The following is a 20,113-nucleotide window of genomic DNA, read 5'->3' on the forward strand; positions in this document are numbered from 1 at the left end:
AATCTGAATCCAGCAAAGAATTTCCAAGAATCTGCAATCATGCTGTACACCTGCCTTTTTAAAATTCAAATTATGATTAATTATATAATCTTAAGAAAGAAAACTCAGTTATAAAATTTTATATTGTACTAATTATGTTAAAATATGTACACAATCACTGGTACACCTTAATTTACATTTCCTATAATTACTTAGTATGTACATACACATAAGAGGGCGGGTGTGGGGAGAAAGAGCTATATTTTTTAAAAAAACAATACTGGAATTATTTTACAATGAAAAACATAGAGACTTGGACCATTATCCATGTGAACAAAAAAAAAGAGAGAGAGAAAGAAATCCTTATTCTTTCTTAACCAATAGAGATAGATACTCACAAGTTACATTCCTAAGGACCTCCCACTATCCTAGAATCAGACTAATAGGTTTCCAGTTACCTATAATTTCTGTAGGAAAACAGGCTTCTTTCAGGGTTAAGGCACTTCCCATCAGAACGTTACTGTTTTCATGCTCAAACCTAAGACATGTCAATTTCTTCTCTTATCCTAAGATATATTTAATATTGTATAATATGTCAAAGTATACTCTACTGTCATGTAGATCTAAACAGAACAAATTTTTTTTAAAAAAATCAAAGAACCCCTACAGCAAAAAAAAAAAGAAAGAAAGAAAAGCCATATCAATTTTAACAGCAAATTTATTATTATTATTATTATTATTATTATTATTATTATATCTAAAAAGAAAGTACAATAAGAACTTTCCTTAAAAAAATAAATAATTAATCAGGACTCTAGATACAATTCTTTGGAACATGTTTCTCCAACTTTCACACAACAAGGCCCTGATTCCAAAGAGCTTACAAGGTCAATTCTAGGTAAAGGAAAATCTGCTGGAACAATCATAATATTCTAAGAAAAAAAAAAACACTTTTCTGTGTATAATCGGTCTTTTTTCTTTCTTTCTTTTCAGAAAATGGAAATCATACAACACCTTAATTTAAAATCTTGAAAATTCAAATTCCAGAATCAGCCTGGGAAATGCATTCATTCCCCGCCTTCAGCTAGGAGGTTCCTTCTGAAGCTGTATTCTAGAAAGAGATTCTAGATTATGATTGGGTAGTTGATGATGAGTCTCCAAAGGAAACAGACAGGAAAGAGGGGTGAAACACTTGGAAGCTTAAGGTTTAGGAGGAAGGATTTATCAATCTACCCATCCGACAGTCACGGGTCGTTTCCTGCTGTGTCTGAGACGCTGGGAGTAGAATAATTTGGAGAAGAAAAAATTTCTTATGACAACCTATCTCCACTCCACCCAGCTTTCTCTTCGTTATAACAGATATTTCATGCAAATGATTATTCAATTATTTCTCTGTCAATGAATTTTCGCTATTCATAAATCATTCCCTTGCTGAGCGGAACAAAAAGTTGGGGGCAACTCCCTGTTTGGAATGGGGACAGTGAACTTTTCAACCTCGACGCCCATCTCACAGCCTATAAAAGGTCAGCCCTTTTGGCTGGCTGGCAACACTTTCTCTCCAGCTGCCACCACTTTCCCCAGGCCCTCGGTCTCTCCAGAGACACCATGTCACTCTCAGTGCGCACCTCTGGGCTATCCCGGCGGCTGTCCTCTCAGAGTGGGATGTCGGGCAGACCCAGAGGCATATCTGCTTCCAGCATTGCTAGTGGCTATGGGGGAAGTGGCTATGGGGGAAGTGGCTATGGCCTTGGAATGGGCTACGGAGGAGGCTTCTCGGCTGCTTCTATGTTTGGTTCTAGTTCTGTCCTTGGTGGTGGTTCTGGAAGTTCCTTGGCAGGAGGACTAGGCGCTGGCTATGGAGGATCCCTGGGAGGTGGCTTTGGAGGAGGGATGGGGATGGGGATGGGGATGGGGATGGGGATGGGGATGGGGGGAAACCTAGGAGGTGGCTCTCTAGTTGTCCTCTCTGGCAATGATGGAGGCCTTCTTTCTGGATCAGAAAAAGAAACCATGAAAAATCTGAATGACAGATTAGCCTCCTACCTGGATAAGGTTCGAGCTCTGGAGGAGGCTAATGCTGATCTAGAAAGCAAAATCCGAGATTGGTATGAAACACGAGGGACTAGGACTGTAGACTCAGGGTCACAGAATGATTACAGTAAATTCTACCCAGTGATTGAAGATCTCAGGAATAAGGTAAGAACATGTTTTCTGGGGCGGCTTTGGGAATTATTTTTCTGTTATTATTATAATATTTTACAGTGAAAATGACCTACTAGATATTTTTCAGGTTGACTGTACTTGGAGAATTTTTTCATCCCAAGAAGTTTAGAGGTCTGGGGGAGTAGCTCAGCAGCAGGCAGAGTGCTTGCCTAATGTGTGCAAGGCCCTGGGTTTGATCTCCTGCACCAGAAAGTTTCAACTATCATTTACCATATAGTGACTATATTTCTACTCTCATCCTAGGAAATGTATGTTTAATTTTTCAATATCATTTTATAAATAGATTTCCTTAGGGAAAAAAAAGAAACTGCCTTAAACTGATAATGAAACCCAGCATTTAAGATTAAACCACTTGAATTCTGTGTCAAAAATATCTTTGTAAACTAGTAGCATATTAGAACTTCATTTTCCATGTCTTCCATTATTTTGCCAGATCATTTCTGCCAACATTGGCAATGCCCAGATCATCTTGCAGATTGACAATGCCAGACTGGCTGCCGAGGACTTCAGAATGAAGTGAGTAAAACAGACGGATGATAACTTACCTTCCCTACCACGTCCTCTTATTCCCTATTTTCCTGTCTTCAGTGATAGCAAATTTTTCAAATCTTCTGAAGTTCACATTCTCCATACATTTGGTGTTTGGCAAATGCACATAGGACATTCTAAAAAGTAATTAGAATCAAACACACTTAAAATAAGTTGCTTACTCCTCAGGCTATGGATCACCATAGTTGTAATACTCATAATTCAACATGATAATTCTACTAATGTCCTAAACTTGAATTTTCAATGTTATCAAAATTAACTAATAATGTTTTTGACAAAGGGTTCATTGAAACAGTTGTTTTCCTGATGGCACATATAACTGAAAGATTAACCATCCACTTTTTAATTTATATTTCCATCTCCTTTTCCATATTCCATCCTTCCAGACATAAGGAATAAAAGCTTTTTGCATTACAAAATTTCCACACAGGAAGGTGATAGCCTGAACCTATAAGATCTTGTCAAAAGCTAAGGAAGAAGTACTGATGTTTTAAATAAAATAAATCATGAAGAAAATTAAGCAAAAAGAGTAACTAGTATTTCATTTTCAATTGTTTTTAGAATGCCATTAGGAACTGCACCTAGAGATAGGGGCTGCTATTTATTGTTCATAACTGCAGTAGCAAAGGGGACTCTATTCCCAGGGGTGCTATGGGGGTTCATTGCTGATAGAAAAGCATCACCTCATAATTTTTTTCCTTTTCTTCTCTCCAACTGAACAATTTATTAATGCACTTGGAAAGAGGAAGGAAGGGAGTCACAAAAGCAAAAACTGTATCACACTATAACGATGCTATTTTCCAAGAGTTGCAGCGATTCATGCACCAAATAGCCCTAAAGTTGGCAGTGGCCTTGTCAAAATTGTTGTGTTGAATCCGTAAACTGATTTCAGGTATGAGAATGAGCTGGCTCTACGCCAGACTGTGGAGGCTGACATCAATGGCCTGCGCAAGGTGCTGGACGATCTGACCCTGGCCAGAACTGACCTGGAGATGCAGATTGAGAACCTGACAGAAGAGATGGCCTACCTGAAGAAGAACCACGAGGAGGTCAGAAGTTGCTTTTTTTTTTTCCTCCCAGACCCCCAAATTAAAATTTCAGATTTGCAAATCTAGAGTTAAAACACGGCCTTTTAAAGTGGTCATTTGTTTTGGATGTGTCTGTGGGTATGTTGCTGCTGCTGCTGCTACTGATGGTTCCTACTAAGGTTTAACAAAACAGAGGCACTTTCTGTTTCTGTCATTTTCATTATTAGATAATGACAATAAGAATTTTAATTATCTTAATTTAGTGGTTTTGAAAAAATATATATAATATGTCACAAGTTAGATAAAAACAAGTCTACCAATAACATGTAATGCTATATATGCCACACGTGGAACTCTGATGGGCCATGATGTGTATCAGAGGCTGGTGTAGAGAATGGACACCAGCATTAAGTTTCTAAAGGATTCTCTACTCAATTTTCAATGATTGGTACAAACTCTGCAAGCCTGGGTACTGCTCGCAGCCCTCCCTCAGGTAGCTGCCGTTGAAAACCCTCCAGCAACATGCATACCAAGCCTCCAAAGACAGTGGACCCTCTAAAAGGAGAGCCAACCAGTCCTTCTGGGTCCCAGGCACAGCATATAGGGCCTATGGTCACTTAAAGGGCCTGTGAAAATATCTTTTTTTTTTTAAGTCAGAAGAATATGATGAATGATTAAAGAGTTTTAATATATTGATATATTTGTCCAAGTCAATCAAAAATACATAATTTTTACTATTGTTGTAATGAAAGAGGCCCAGAAAAGCAAAAGCATCTATCTAGGGCCCTCTAAAATCACAATGGTCCCCTGCACCTCACTTTTTCACTTGCTGTCCCTAGGAGCTCCTAAGTTTCCGGGCAGGTGGCCCAGGTGAGGTCAGCGTAGAAATGGACGCTGTACCAGGAGTGGACCTCACCAGGCTCCTCAACGACATGAGGACACAGTATGAATCCATGGCTGAGCAAAATCGGAAGGACGCAGAAGCCTGGTTTCTTGAAAAGGTAACACAAACGCAAACGGCTTTGATTAACAGTCACGGAAAGAGAGCTCCAGGCTCCAGGCTTGAGCTCCCTACGCCCTTTTTTGCTGTTGCAGAGCGGGGAGCTCAGGAAGGAGATCAGCACCAACACAGAGCAGCTTCAGTCCAGCAAGAGCGAGGTCACCGACCTGAGGCGCGCCATGCAAAACCTGGAGATCGAGCTCCAGTCGCAACTCGCCATGGTAGGACTCGCACCATTTCAACTTCCAAACATAACGCTGCACCCAAAGTATGTTAGACCATTGGCTGCCCTCCTGTCTTCAGTTTCCTTCATTGTCATGTCTGTGCCATTTCCCTTCCACATGCAGAAAAAATCCCTGGAGGACTCTTTGGCTGAAACCGAGGGTGGCTTCTGCTATCAGCTGTCCCAGGTGCAGCAGCTCATCGGCAACCTGGAAGCCCAGCTGCAGCAGGTGCGCGCAGATGCCGAGCGCCAGAGCGTGGACCACCAGCGCCTGCTGGATGCCAAGGCCCGCCTGGAGCTGGAGATCGAGACCTACCGCCGTCTGCTGGACGGGGAGGACCAAGGGTGTGTACACGTTCAAACTGGAAATACTTTCCGGGGGTGACAAACAGTGGGCACCCAATGCAGGTTTTTTTTTTTTTTTTCCTGCAAGGAGAAAAGAATCTTTAGTTGATAGAAAATAATATATTTAGGAAATACGATGCCTGGGATGTATTAAATACTGTGCAAAGTGTTTTCACACCTCATCTCACCTGATAATTCATAAAATGCTGTGATGAGCAAAGACACCCCAGACAGAAGGAGATGGTAAAGGAACCTGCATGTACCAGAAAAACTGCCCATTCAGTTTCTGGTATCAGATGGGAGCCATCTGAACCACCTCAGACCTATGATGACAAATCTTCCAGAAGAGATAGCAGTTCCTACTAAGGAAGGAGAACTCAGAGCTGTAAACTGGAAAATCTCCTTTCTGAAACCAAATCTTCCATTAATTTCCAGGTCTCTTCACTCTGAGAGCCCGTTTTAGGCAGGGTTTAGAAACAAAGAGTGCCTTGAACCAATTGTTTACTCTCAGGGTGCATCCTTCAGTTGAGACATTTGGAATATGTTCTCTATTTGACCATAGTATTCCACACCTTTATGATTGTTGGCTCAAACAGCAAATTCTTATTTCTTCTCATTCCAGGAGGAATCACGTGATATCTATCCACAGTGATGGTTTTGATGAAAATTTATCTGTGACAGGCTCCAAATCTCAAGCACAGTCGATTGATTCATCGAAAGGTAGGCAGATAATAATCACTGAAAGTAAATTGGAATCACATCTATTAATGACTAAAACTGTAAGATCTCTTTGAACATTATAGTATTATTAACAATTTAAATCTAAAGTATACCTGTATTCTCAGCCAAGGAAAAACATTTGTGTAGTCTTACAGCAAAAAAAGCAATCCCGGACTAGGAGTATAGCTCAGTGATAGACCACTTGCCTAGCCAGTGCAAAGCCCTGGATTCTATCTCCAACACTGCAAAGGGGCAGGGCAGTCCTTAGCATTGTAAAACTTTTTTGCAAGCCTACGGGGGGAAAATCATACTCTCCAAAGAGGTACTATGAGTACCACACCACTTTTGAAATTTTCAAAAAGAAAAATATTCATTTTTGCATAAGGTAATACTGAATATATTTCATTTTCACTGAGGGGAAAAAAACACATTTTGTTTTAGAATGTAAAAGTTACTTTTTTTTTTTTTTTGACTACTGAGCCACATCCCCATCCCTATTTATTTATTTATTATTATTATTATTTTTTTTTTTTTTATTTTGAGACAGGGTCTCACTAAGTTGCTTAGGGCCTTGCTAAGTTGCTGAAACTGGCTTTGAACTTATGATCCTCCTGTCTCAGCCTCCTAAACCACTGGGATTATAGGTGTGTGCCAACACACCCAGCTAAAAGTCACTTTTGAAAGTTTAAATTTAAGGGCTGGGGATGTGGCTCAAGCGGTAGCCCGCTCGCCTGGCATACGTGCGGCCCGGGTTTGATCCTCAGCACCACATACAAACAAAGATGTTGTATCCGCTGAGAACTGAAAAATAAATATCAAAATTCTCTCTCTCTCTCTCTCTCTCTCTCTCTCTCTCTCTCTCTCTCTCTCTCTCTCTCTCTCTCTCTCTCCCCCCCCAAAAAAAGAAAGTTTAAATTTAATGGATTGTATTAGCTAATACATAATTTAGTTGCTTAAGTCAAACAACAGCCAATTTTAGATTAAATATTTGAAACACTAACATCTGCCCCCTTTATTCCATTTTACTCATTAGACCCAAACAAAACCCGAAAAATCAAGACCATCGTGCAGGAGGTGGTGAATGGTGAGGTGGTCTCATCCCAAGTTCAAGAACTTGAAGAAGTAATGTAAAGATTCACAAAATCTACCCTGTGATTGGTTCCTTAGGGACAAGCAATTTACAACTAGAAATGATGCTTTCAGAGTGAGGTGCTGAGTTCAGTCTCTATTTTGGTCTGTTTCATTTTCTTTGTATTTCCTACTCACTTTGAGTCCTTTCTGCTCTAATGAGACAATGTCTAATTAAAACCATGCAACCATGTTGATCTTCATAACACACCAAAATTACTTTACCTTCTAGACCTGGAATAGTCTTTTAATGAACTTTCTTCTGGGGATCTGGACTGTTTTTATTAATCACAGAACTTCCACAAAGTAGTGTTGTTTTAATGGAGCTAATTTGAATAAAAGACTAATGGCAATAATATGAAGTGTGCACATTCTTGATTCCAACAATAATGTGGAGGGCTTAGAGAGAAGTTTCTGAAATATTAATAGTAAAGGAGAAAACACTGGGACAAAGATGCCTGGGTTGAAGATTAAGAGGATTCTTTGAGAAGTCCTGTCCTATTTACAGCAGCCCATTTAGGTTGCCAAAAAATTATATTGTCCACTACAAGGGATAACAATTGTCCTGTTAATTTTCTAGAACATTGACTGGATATGGTGACCCACTACTAGAATCCCAGCTACTTGGGAGGCTCAGGAAGGAGGATTTCACAAGTTCGAGGCCAGCCTTAGCAACTTAGTGAGAGTCTGTCTCAAAATAAAAAGGGCAGTGGATACAGATCAGTGGTAGAGTGACCCAGAGTTCAATCCGCAGTACTAGGGGAAAAAGACAATCATTGAGACCCTACAGCATGCCAGGTTGAAGGCTCAGTGATAAGTAAAATATATCCTTGTCTTAAGTAGCTCAGATGGGGGCAGAGGTAGACCTCTACCAGGAATGGTGTCACTGTGAGAGAGGTTAAAGAGGAATTTAAAGAACACATGGAGGGAGAAGTGGCCAATATGTCAGGCAACAATTAAAAGCTTCATACAAAAATCAACCAGGCAGAGGAGAGGGAAAGGAAACAGAATAAATACATGTGACGAGACCCAAGGGTGGGAACAAATATTGCTTTACTCTCCTTTCTCCCAGCTGGCAGCAGTGGGGCCCAGGGTGGGGTTTCTATTGGGATGAGTCAGAGCCACAAGGCAATAACAGAAGTCATGTTCTGAGCTGGGCCAGGAGGCAGCCAAAGTCTAAACCTGAGTAGACGGTGGTTTGATCTGGGTTGCCAAATTCAAAACCCTAAAAAAGAATACAATCGCAGGGTTTAATTGTTAAGAATATGGGCTCTGTAGCCAGACTGGATTCAAATCCTGACCCTGATACATAACTTAACCTCTGATCTTTAAGGTGGAAATAACAGCAATGTTAGTATCTGCTTCACAGAGTGGGTGTTGTCAAGATGAAAACCCCAGTAACCTAGGAAGTACTTAGAAAGTACTCAATGTTTGTGTCTCATCGTTTACTATATGGAATCAAAATGGGATGGGGAAAGGGGAGGGATGAGCAGAAGTGTCCAGGGGAGCAGAGGGGGAGGGAATGAGCCAAGCCTGGATGAATCCCAGAGCTGAGTACAAAGCCCACAGAGGGCTCTTGTGCCATTTTAAGCTGACTTGCTTCAGTGTGCAGCTTTCTGAAATCAATCTTGGTTTTTCTATTTCAGGTCCTCCATTCATTTCTCCAGCACACATCCTAGGAGGTCCTCACCTTTCACACCCAGAGAGATAATCAGGGTCTTTTCCTGAGAACAAGGTCCTTATTCCCAGTAAGACTCGATGTCACTTCCATGGTACTCAAAAGTGCCTGCAAAAAGCTACTGTTTTAAATAACATCCGTTTTCCTTGTAACCAAACAGAATGGTGCAAGACTCAAAGGAGAAAGGGGTTTGCACAAGGATCATTTCTTAGCCATCTTAGTTTCTCAACATTCCCCCACAGGACTCCCTGAGACACTACTTTCACTGGAAGCAATTTCTCAGACTTCCTTCTGCAACTTCTGAATGTTGATTCCATCCTCTTTAAATACTTGCTCCCGAGGAAATGTCATTTAATCCCGTGGCTGCCAATACCATCTAGGCACTGATCACTTCTTGGAGCCTCCACAGTGGCCCCAGGGATCCTCCTAGTACTCTTGCCCTCTTATGGGGTGCCTCCCACAAGGAAAAGAAAGCAGACCTGTGGAGGAAGTGACAGGGCATGACTCCAGAGGATAGGTGTAAAAGCCTTTCAGCTCTGCTCTGGTCTCTTGGGTTGCATACCATGGAGGAAGTCAGCCGCTGCAAGGTTATAACATGGGGGCAGGGGGAACTACCTGAAAAAAATCAATGATTTCACGAAACTTCCCACTGAGTCTCTGATGGCCCAGGAGTTCATGGAATAGCATTCCTTTCCTAATAATCTCTCTGTTAGAATATTGTACAGTCTTCACTCAACTCAAGAAACATTAAATTTCTTATTATCTAAATCCATATTGCCCTCTTCTCACTGTCCAGAAATGCAACTAACAGCATCTGTCTTAGTCTGTTCAGGATGCTCTAACAAAATACCTTACACCAGGAGAGATATAAATGACGGAAATGCGTATCTTTTCAGTTCTGGAAGCAGATTCAATGTCTGGCAAGGGCCCGCTTTCTGGTTTATAGACTGGGCCTTCTCCCCACATCCTCACATGGTGGGAGGGGCAAGGCAGCTCGTGGGGCCTCTTTTCATTCATAAGGGTACTAATCCCATTCACCAGGGCTTTGCCCTCATAACCTAATCAACTCCCCACCTCCTAATACCATCACATTGGTGATTAGGGTTAACATATGTATTTGGGTGAACACAAGCTTTGAGACCATAGCAGCAAACTTGTCTTGAACTCAAATCTTTGTTCACTTGACCATAAGCCCTGATTCTGCACAAGCATAAAAGGCCCCTCTGGACTCTTATGAACTGCAGAAGTGGAAGGTCTGTCTTTAAGGAGAGTAACTCACTCAGAAGAGAAAAAAACTAAGGAAAAGATTAGACAGCAAAAGACAAATAGATTGTCTGTGATTATTTTAAAATCTAAAATTTCACCAATTGAAAATTTCACTTTTAAATGTTTTTATTTTGTATTAAGCTAAAGAAAGGTCTGGAAAATACTGTAGGTACTGAACTGTTACAGTAATCTCCTGAGGATTAGCAAGGGCTGTGGAAAGTAATCTTTTCCTTTGTATGTTGTAAAAAATGTTTAACGAACAGCACGTATGACTAATAATCCGGAGGGCAGAAGGGGAATGACTTTAAATTATTCAAAACAAATGGGTTTGCAAATAGGTCACAGTAGGAAGGGAACCACCTGGAAAAACAACCATAGACAGCAGAACAACGTACATGTACTTTGGATAATGATGTCTATCACATTCCACCATCATTTCTATTTTATTACAACCATAGATATGAAAAATTGTACTGTATATGTGTAGTATGAATTGTAATGCATTCCGCCGTCATATATAAAAATAATAATATTTTTTAAATAGCTCTTTATTTTTTTAATATTTATTTTTATAATTGGACACAATATCTTTATTTCACTCATTTATTTTTTACATGGTGCTGAGGATCGAACCCAGAGTACTGCGTGTGCGAAGACAAGCGCTCTACCGCTGAGCCACAACCCAACCCTAAAAATAATAACAATTTTTTAAAAACCTAAAAAAAAAAAAAGTCAAAGGTATGACTTTAGGCTTTATAATAGCGCCCCCTGCTGGAATATCAGGAGAGCAACTTTATTATTACAATTAACATATTAATTGTAAAAAGTAATGAACTTCCCTGAGACATCTACATACATGCATACACCATGTCTTGATCATGTTCACATTCCCTCTTTCTTATCCTCTCCTCTCTCCCTTCCCTCAGTCCCCTACCCTTTCCCTTAAAATCCCTCTTCTACTCAGGATTGGGGGGGGGGGGAAAGAGGTGAGTAGTTTCTTCCACATATGAAGAGAAAACTTGCAATATTTGAAAAGGAACTTTGAAAAATTAGCCTGTTTGTTCTGGCCACTTGAGATGTTCTCAATAGTAGAAACTTTATCTGAGAGACAGGGAGACAGAGGGAAGAAGGCAAATGAAGAGGAGAAAGAGAAGGAGAAAGCAAACTTTTTTCAAAGCATCAACTTAATAAATCAAAACTATCTTATGTAACTAATAATTACTCCCCAGAAAGGCATAAGATTTTTAAAAGGTAATTATTTAGAGTTTAGAACACCAGATAGCCAATCTGAACTACTCAGGGCTCTAAATAATATACCTGAATATCAAATGAAAATGAAAAATAAATTCATATAACTGAATAAATGGTTTTTGATGTAGCACTGAATGTTTCTTAACTCTTTGAATTAAGAATGTCATCATTTAATTGAATTGAATCTAAAATGTCATCATTTAATATTAGTATCATAAGCTTAAAATCAAACTAAAAATGTTGGGATGGTAATTCAATGAATCCTCTTTCAATTGCAACAACATATTTATAAAAGACTTGTTATGACCAGAATTCTAGGTTAAAAAATAATTCCCTGGTGGGGCTGAGGCTGGGGCTCAAGGATCGAGTGCTCATCTCGCTTGTGTGAGGCACTGGGCTTGTATCCTCAGCACCACATAAAAATAAATAAATTAAATAAAGGTATCATGTCCACCTACAACTTAAAAATATATATTTTTAAAAAATTCTCTGGTGAATAAATAAATTATGACAAGCCCCCATACTTGAATACAACCTGCCAATAAATAAAGACAGAACTAATCTACAAACAGTGAGGAAGCCAGGTGCTGCTGTGGGATGCACCTAGCTATTTGGGAAGCTTAGGCAGGAGTGTCACTTGAGCCCAGGAGTTCAGGGACAGCCCAGGCAATATAGGAGGACCTGTCTCTTAAAAAAAAAAATGCTGGATAAATTTCAAAACCATTATGTTGAGCTAAAGAAGTCAGACTAAAAGAATATATACTATATGGTTCCATTTATAGGAAACACAAATTTCATATACAGTGACAGGAAACAGATCGGTGGTCAAATGGTCTGAAAGCGGTGAAGTAACGGGATTTGGGGAGGGGTACAAGAGAACCTTTAGGATTATGGATATGTTCTACGTTTTGATTGTGATAATGGTGACAGGTGAGTTCATTTGTCACAACTCTACAAACTGTACACTTAAAATGGGTACAACTCAGTGTATGGAAATCATACCTCTACGAAGTCAATTTTAAAATGATCATAGCTGAGTGGTCTGTCTTCATGCTGATACTGTGCTGGAAGCACAGAGACCATGTAGGATCAGCAATGGTGTGCAGGAGCAAGCCAACCCTGCTCCTGAGTACTAGTCAGTGATTTTTTTCCCAAATGGCTATTAAACCATTGAAACTGGCCATGATGGGAATATTTATGACTCAGAAATCATTTCCCTTTTTTAAAAACTCAATGTCCCCTGGGAGCTTTTTCACACCAGTGTACCACTGAGCACAGTAGTTAAGAACACATTCAGAGTCTGGTGGCCTCCATTTGGCATAGCTCTGCCATCTGCTCGTGGTTTTATTCATCACTGATAGTCAGTTTTCTAGTCTGTAAAATCAGGACAGAACAGTGCCTACCAGCAAGGGGCGTAGCTCAGGGCTAGAGCCATGGCCTAGCCTTGGTTCCATTTCCACCACAGCAAACCAACAAACAAACAAAAAGGAGAAGAAGAAGAAGGAAGAGGAGGAGGAGGAGGAGGAGGAGGAGAAGAAGAAATCTTCTCACACAATTATAAGGATTCAGCGGGTCAATTCACACATGGAAGATAGTGAGTGCTAACTAAATATTCACTGTTACTAAAACAGAAAGAAAAAACACTCTACAACTGAAGAATTTAACCACTCTGCATATTTCCCCCAGATACTTATTTTTCCCTTGTCCTTCATGCAGACTCCTAAACAGCTCCAATTTTGAAAAGGAAATGTACAATCTTTTCCCATCTGAAGTGTTTCTCCTTAGCAAGCTGCTTAGTTTTGTCAGCTGACATTTGCTGGGAGGAGGGGTTTATATTTATCTTCTCTCTATCACAAGTTGAGCAATATAAAGCCGTAAAGCTCTTTAGAACTGTAAGATTCTAAGATTAATGTAGCTGCTCACAGTGAAGAGAGGACTCTACAAGTAAATAACACATCCAAAAGGCGGAGGAAAACCTTCACACTCTTCGAGATGATTACTCGTGATTTTAGGATTTTGTTTTGTTTTGTTTTGTTTTTCCTTAAACTAGCAAAGTGTAACTTCGAACAAAATCATAAAATGGTGTGTTTGCAAAACTCAGGATAGTGAAACTTTATAGAAAGAAAAATAGGAGGACTAAGACTTTCAGAAACAATTTCTGCACTCTTATCTTCCTTAAAATTAAATTGATCATGAACTTTAGTTGCTAAAAAGATGTCCTTGTTAATGTTTCACTATACATATATTCCTAATTAAATGTAATTTTTCCTCAAATTCATGGAAATGAATACATAATTTAGAAGTAGACCTTTAAATAAACTACACTAATAAAACAATCCAGAGAGAGCAGTGGGTCTGACAGATAGAAAGTAGATGGTACTTGAGACGCTCACTAACTCAATATTTTACCGAGAACAAGTTATTCAACTTGAGATTGAAAAAAAAAAAGAAAATAATAAAATCACATATAATCACATTAGCCCAGAATTTTGGAATCAGGAAAAATACTATAAATACAGGACACTATAATCTTGGCTGCTCATGATATGTTCATTTTAGTTATGAACTTGAAACCCCTCTCCTAAAGTTATATATATGTGAAACTTCTACTGAGAAAAGTGTATCCATTTTTGAAATATTTCATGATTGCAAAAATTATCAGATTTTTAAAACAGCTTATGGCTGCAATTTCATATTTCAAATGAACAGAGCCTCAAGTACAACTTTTCTTAGCAAGTTGAAGTAAATTAATTTTTAAATGATAAGTTGGTATAATTATAAATACATATTGTATCATATGATTTGTATATTCATTAATGAACAAATTTATTTAGCACCAACTATATGTGAATCTTTATGTATTCTGTTGACAATAACCTCAGTGTTTATGAACCAAAGACAAAGACCTAATAAAGTTTCATACTCTTTTTTTCTTCATTGCATCTGTGAAAATGGGCAAGTGCCATTGCCCCACATGTAAAATACGATAATCATTTAACAAAGGTGTGAGGAGGTGGAAGCACCAACTCAAACTATTAAGCAAATATTTTCAGAGCATGTTTTTAAAGAATAACACTCATGTATCTAGCTACATTTTATATTATATTTTACATTATATAAAAGTACATCCAAGGTACTTTTGGAAGTTTTCGGTGGATATCTATTCTAAACAACCTTATATGTGATGATTCTGGATGACAGAGATTTTAATGTTAACTTTCTTTTTTTCTTCTTCTTTTTTTTTTTTTAGGTTTCCATTGGCTTTTTTTTTAATATCTTTATTTTTATGCGGTGCCGAGGATCAAACCCAGTGCCTCACAAGTACAAGGCAAGTGCTCTCACTCTGAGCCACAATCCCAGCCCTTAATGTTAAACTTTCATATCTTATCTAATAAGTAACTTGAGCTAGCTGATAAATAAGAAGATAAATTTCATCTTTGTTTTTTTTAAAAAACAAATATACACAATCAACATCCAATCAAGAGACAACCCTGGAACAAAACCTGTAGAATTGGATCCGCACTAATCAGAATTCACCAGCAGTGTTGTAGATAAGGCAGAACAGTGAGGTCTAGTTTCCCTGTCTCCTCATTCAGAGGGTGGAGGTAAGGAAAAGTCTTCTGGGGCAAAGTGAAGTTGAAGAATTTGACTCAATTCCCCCTGGTAGTCTTCACAGGCAGCTCTCTCTCCTCTGTGCATCTAAGTTTGCTGAGCTTAGGAGCTGATGGAGCTAGGAGAACTGAATGCTGGCCAGTGGGAAGATGAGAAGCACTCAGGGGGAAGGTAGGGCTCCGCAGGGAGGAGAACCCTTGCAGGGTTGAGTCATCATTATCATGATTATCTGATGCCTCCGGGGTACACAGCAACCAGTTGCACAGAGATGATTTCTGAGGAGTTAAAGGACAGTATTTGTAAGACTGCATTTCCCAGATACAAAGTCAAAGTTAAGCAGGTTACATGATTATTTGCCACTTTATTCAGAGAGATTTTTTTAACTGTATTTTCCAAAAAGGCACCTGAAAACCTAGTCATATAAAACTGCATTCCAAAAATGTATTATATGTATCAAAAATCACCTGCAATATACATGTGTGTATATCTCATATATATACACACACACACGTATGTGTGTGTATATGTGTGTGTGTTTGTGTGTGTGTGTGTGTGTGTACCCAAACATCTTATATCATCATGATAATTTATCTCTGAACCACAATCTGTTTAGGATCTTTATGGGTCATTATGTTTGGTTTGCTCAGGAAAAAAAAAAACACCAAATAAGAAAATATTATTTTAACAAATTCTTCCATATCAGTCAAATTGAACTTAAGCTAAACAATCCAGAAAAAATTATCCCTCTATCAATGTTGGTTTAAAAATTCTTCAACTGTAAGGTCTTTTAACTAGGTCAAGCTTCATATCTCCTGAAACTATAGATTTATGTATTCATTCATACAACAGATAGATTCTAAATGTATCCTAGTTATATCTGGCACTTGACTCCTTCATATCTTATGATCTAACTACTTTCCTCCACCACCATCACTCTTGTTCAAACTTACTATTCATGGTGTCCCACCTAGATGGGCACACAACTATATCCCTTCAATTCTTCCTACACCAAGCCGATCCTGTCACTCCATTGGTTAAAACCCCTCAAAGGCTTCCAATTGCTCTTGGAGTAAAGACCAAAATATAGTAAGGTCTGACCTTTCTCAAATTGTGAGTCTCCTCTCCATCCTCAGCAACCCTGATGGCCTTGTTTAGCTTTAAAATATATATATATATAAAATACAACATGAAGTTTTAATATACATTTTGATACACACGTATTCAGTGAAGGACTCAATACAGTCAAGTAAATTCTAACATCCTGCTGCTCCATCCCATTCCAGTTCCTTTTTACAGATTTTTTCCCTTTGCCCAGAACATGCTTCCTACTCCAATTTTGGCCAGGCTAACTCCCACTCACCAGTCAGATCTTAATTCAAATGTCACCTCCTCTGAGAAGACTTAACTGGCCTCTGCCCCTGTACTGCCTGCCACCACCACCATTAGCCAAGTTCATTTCTTCTATTTTAATATACACATGGCATACTGTGGTTTCCTTCATAGCTCTAGCACAGTATAAAATAGTGCATCAGTCCACTGCAGAAGAGACAATCAATACCTGCTCAATATATGTGCATGGTACTGTGTGAAAGTGCTAGATTATTTACTCAATAAAAGCTAGAACAATACCTACATTACCCTCTAGGTAGTTCCAGTACTTTGAACATTAAAAGTGATTAATAGGCATTTGTTGCAGGAATATCCCATGGTGCTAAGATACTTCTATTACTTTCTTGAAATATCCATCATATAGGTACTACTTAAAGTGTGAGTACTCTGGACAAAGGGATGATTTACATTTTGTGTAGGACGGAAGAGAATGACACAAGATTTCATTATGCTACTCAGAACAGTGCACAATTTAAAATTATGAATTGCTTATTTTTGAAATTTTACATTGACTATCAGTAATTAAACCACAGAAGTTGAAATAGCAAATAAGGGGGAACTACTCTATTTCTCATGTAGTTCTGGAAGGGTCCAGAAAGCCAGGTTTTATCAAAGTCCAGCTGCTATATTATTGTATAACATTGACTAAAATCATCTCCTCTCAGCAGTTTCTTTTTCTGCAAAATTGTTAGATTTGAATAATTTTAGGTTTACTATTACCTTGCAATGTTTTTCATGTTGTCCTATTCTGTATTCATATTTTATTTTCATTATTTAATTGTATATGAACTCCTCTAATAAAGAAGTGGTCTTATTCTTTATATATTCCCAATTATATTTAAAGAAAAATAGGTATGCAATAAAGGGAAAAAAAGATTAAAAAAAGAAATATCCATCATATTTTTATGTGTTTGTTAGTTACATCTAAATTTTCCACCACTCATCTTTGGTAAGACTAAATGAACAAACACTAGCTTCTCAAGACACATAAGTACAGTAATGACCATCACAAGGAGACACTAAAAGCATGCCTTGAATATATATTACCTGAGTCTATTTGTTTTGATTACTCTATTTAAAATATGCTTGAGTCACATGGAAATTAATTCTACTAACTTTCTTCTCATTAAATCTTAATAAAGAAATTAGACTGTCATGGACTGAAAAACAAACATTTAAAAGGTGTTTGCATTTCACCAAGATGTTCAGTGAATGCAAATAGTATTTTCAGAAAATATTCAAAATACTTGATACTCTATGGGGACACAGAGTGTATCCAAAATATGCAAACCTTAACTTGGCCATTTCACAAGGTTTACTGATATAAATCATATTGCTCAATATCTGGTGATTCAGTAGAAAGTGATCTTCAGTTTCAACAGGCTGTCTTTTAATTCAGGATACTGTTTTTAAAGGAAATTAACCCGAGGACTTTTTCCCACACATCTAAAGAATAGTAGAAGTTGCCTTCCCAAAATATAGTAACTTGGTTTCTATGCAGTATCTATAAAGGGAAAAAAAAATCCAAAGTTATTCTCTTAAAGCAGCAACTTTGGAAACCTCTAACTCATCATTAGAGTGTGCTTTATACAAATGAAAAAAACTAACTATGGATACAAAACTGAATTCTCTTTAAGCAATTGATGGAAGACCTGTTTTTATATGAAAAAAAAAAGAGTCTGAAAACAATACTCCTAGCAATTTGATCAAAATAAAACTTGTGCCCTCTTAATCTTCAGAGGTGCCCTATCTAAAATACACTTTTCCTTCAAACTAATATTTACTAATATTACAGAAGCAACTGTGAGCCTACATAGACATGCAAATGCCCTTACCTCAAAGTGACCTGCCTGTGAAAGAAAATGCAGATGAGGTAATACAGAAGTTTGCAAGAGGGAAAGAATACATAGGGCTGGGTGTGAGGACCATTCTTTTGGCATAAGAAGCATCTGAAAAGAGCCTTGAGAACTATATAAAACTATATACAGTGTTACATAGGAATGGATAGGCAACAAGAAATTTAATGTGCCTGACTTATAAGAACTCTAAGGTCCTTGACCCGGTGGTCTACACTTTATTTTCAGAAGATGAATGTTTGCATCTAATTCTTTCGCAAAGGTAGGGCCATGTATCATTGACCACTCAGAAATAAATCCCTAGAACTTAATGCAGCATCTGGCAGTATACGGGTAGGCCAAATATGTTGGTTGAAATGATGCTTAGAAACATCACATTAGGCTTATATGTTGTTTACACATGATTGAAAACTTCAGAGAAAAATGGGCCAAGGGTGTAGCTCAATGGTTACACACATGCTTAACACGCAAGGATGTGGGAGTAGATTCCTAGCATCAAAACAAAACAAAACAAAAATCCAGGGGGGGAAGATTGGTTGAAATTCAATGAAAACTATTAAGTCTGTCATTTGGCTCAATTTACAATAAAAGCACATGTTGATTGAATTTTTCATTTTGAACCAATTATGCTGTCATATAGGTTTGGCTATAATAATATGAGTCATACAAAATTCCAAAATCTGGAAACAGTACGACACTCTGTTTTAATCGCTATACTAAAGCAAATGAGACAAAAATATCGGAAAGTATTCACTGATCAACCTTCAGTGGGAAGAATGCCTTACCCAGCAATGAGACACAGCAACACTGAACAGTTGAACAATTCAGAAGAAAAAATATGAATAGTCAGGGAAAGTTTGTTTGGAGGAAAATAAAAATCCAATATGTATCACTAGATTTTGCAATAAATATGTGTTGCAATATGATTTTAATTGAAGAAGGAAGATAATTATAGCTTAAGAGCCAACTACTTAATCAACACCATAATCAGAACGTCTGAATGACAAACCTTAGCCCCACACCCAAGAGAAGAGGGTAAACCCAGAAAGTGAGTAAAACAAGTTTCCATTACAAATGAGCTGAAGCCATGTGGGCCACACTGAAACCACACCCTGAAACCAAGGGTGGGGGGACACATATTTTATTTATTCTTAATTATTAAATTTAAATAATTTCTGTGAATTTAGATCTTTTTAAAAAAATTAATTCCATGTTGTATTACATTCTGGAAATAGTACTTCCCTGAATATTGATGCAGTTGGGGTAAAACACAGCATGCATTTCTAAAAATAAAACCATTTTTTCCTAGTATTAATGGTCCACTCTATGAGTATAGGACCAAATTCTTTAAATACATGCTAACTATGTTTTACCTAAATTGTATCAATATTTTTTTCCAAGTATTAGAAAAAGCAGCTTACATGATACTATAGGTGGAAATCCATCATCTAAGGATTGCTCTCGTGGTAGACATTACTATTTGATGACATCTTTCTGCTGAAACCCTACTTGCTGCAGAATTATTCTCAATAACATGAATCCAGGAAGCCATGACTAGTTTCTTTTTTTTAATTTTTATTGTTGGTTGTTCAAAACATTACATAGTTCTTGACATATCATATTTCACACTTTGATTCAAGTGGGTTATGAACTCCCATTTTTACCCCGTATACAGATTGCAGAATCACATCGGTTACACATCCACTGATTTACATATTGCCATACTAGTGTCTGTTGTATTCTGCTGCCTTTCCTATCCTCTACTATCCCTCCTTCTCTCCCCTCCCCTCCCCTCTTCTCTCTCTACCCCATCTATAGTAATTCATTTCTCCCCCCCTTTTTTTTCCCTTTCCCCTCACTTCCTCT

At 38.1% G+C, this 20,113-nt stretch overlaps 1 protein-coding gene and 1 long non-coding RNA gene across 2 annotated transcripts; one reads left to right on the plus strand and one right to left on the minus strand.

Annotated features, from left to right (window-relative positions):
* Positions 1-1,569: 1,569 nt before the first annotated feature.
* Krt12 (keratin 12) lies at positions 1,570-7,551 on the plus strand. The gene is made up of 8 exons (XM_078042046.1): positions 1,570-2,175; positions 2,636-2,718; positions 3,644-3,800; positions 4,619-4,780; positions 4,875-5,000; positions 5,127-5,347; positions 5,970-6,067; positions 7,101-7,551. Exons 1-8 carry the CDS (start codon positions 1,585-1,587, stop codon positions 7,196-7,198), a joined length of 1,536 nt encoding a protein of 511 aa, XP_077898172.1. The 5' UTR covers positions 1,570-1,584; the 3' UTR covers positions 7,199-7,551.
* LOC144376035 (uncharacterized) lies at positions 5,919-16,741 on the minus strand. Its single transcript, XR_013436032.1, has 2 exons — positions 14,894-16,741; positions 5,919-6,085 (listed from the first exon to the last, which is right to left on the minus strand). It is a non-coding gene; the product is annotated as an uncharacterized LOC144376035 (long non-coding RNA).
* Positions 16,742-20,113: the final 3,372 nt, after the last annotated feature.

The sequence above is a fragment of the Ictidomys tridecemlineatus genome, chromosome 3, assembly GCF_052094955.1.
Source record: "Ictidomys tridecemlineatus isolate mIctTri1 chromosome 3, mIctTri1.hap1, whole genome shotgun sequence".
Classification (NCBI taxonomy): domain Eukaryota; kingdom Metazoa; phylum Chordata; class Mammalia; order Rodentia; family Sciuridae; genus Ictidomys; species Ictidomys tridecemlineatus.

Bases quoted from the DNA above. Each gene is read 5' to 3' on its own strand.
- Krt12 (XM_078042046.1), top strand. From the start codon at position 1,585: ATGTCACTCTCAGTGCGCACCTCTGGGCTATCCCGGCGGCTGTCCTCT. The intron at 2,176-2,635 runs GTAAGAACATGT...TTATTTTGCCAG, and splicing joins TTGAAGATCTCAGGAATAAG to ATCATTTCTGCCAACATTGG. The intron at 2,719-3,643 runs GTGAGTAAAACA...AACTGATTTCAG, and splicing joins GCCGAGGACTTCAGAATGAA to GTATGAGAATGAGCTGGCTC.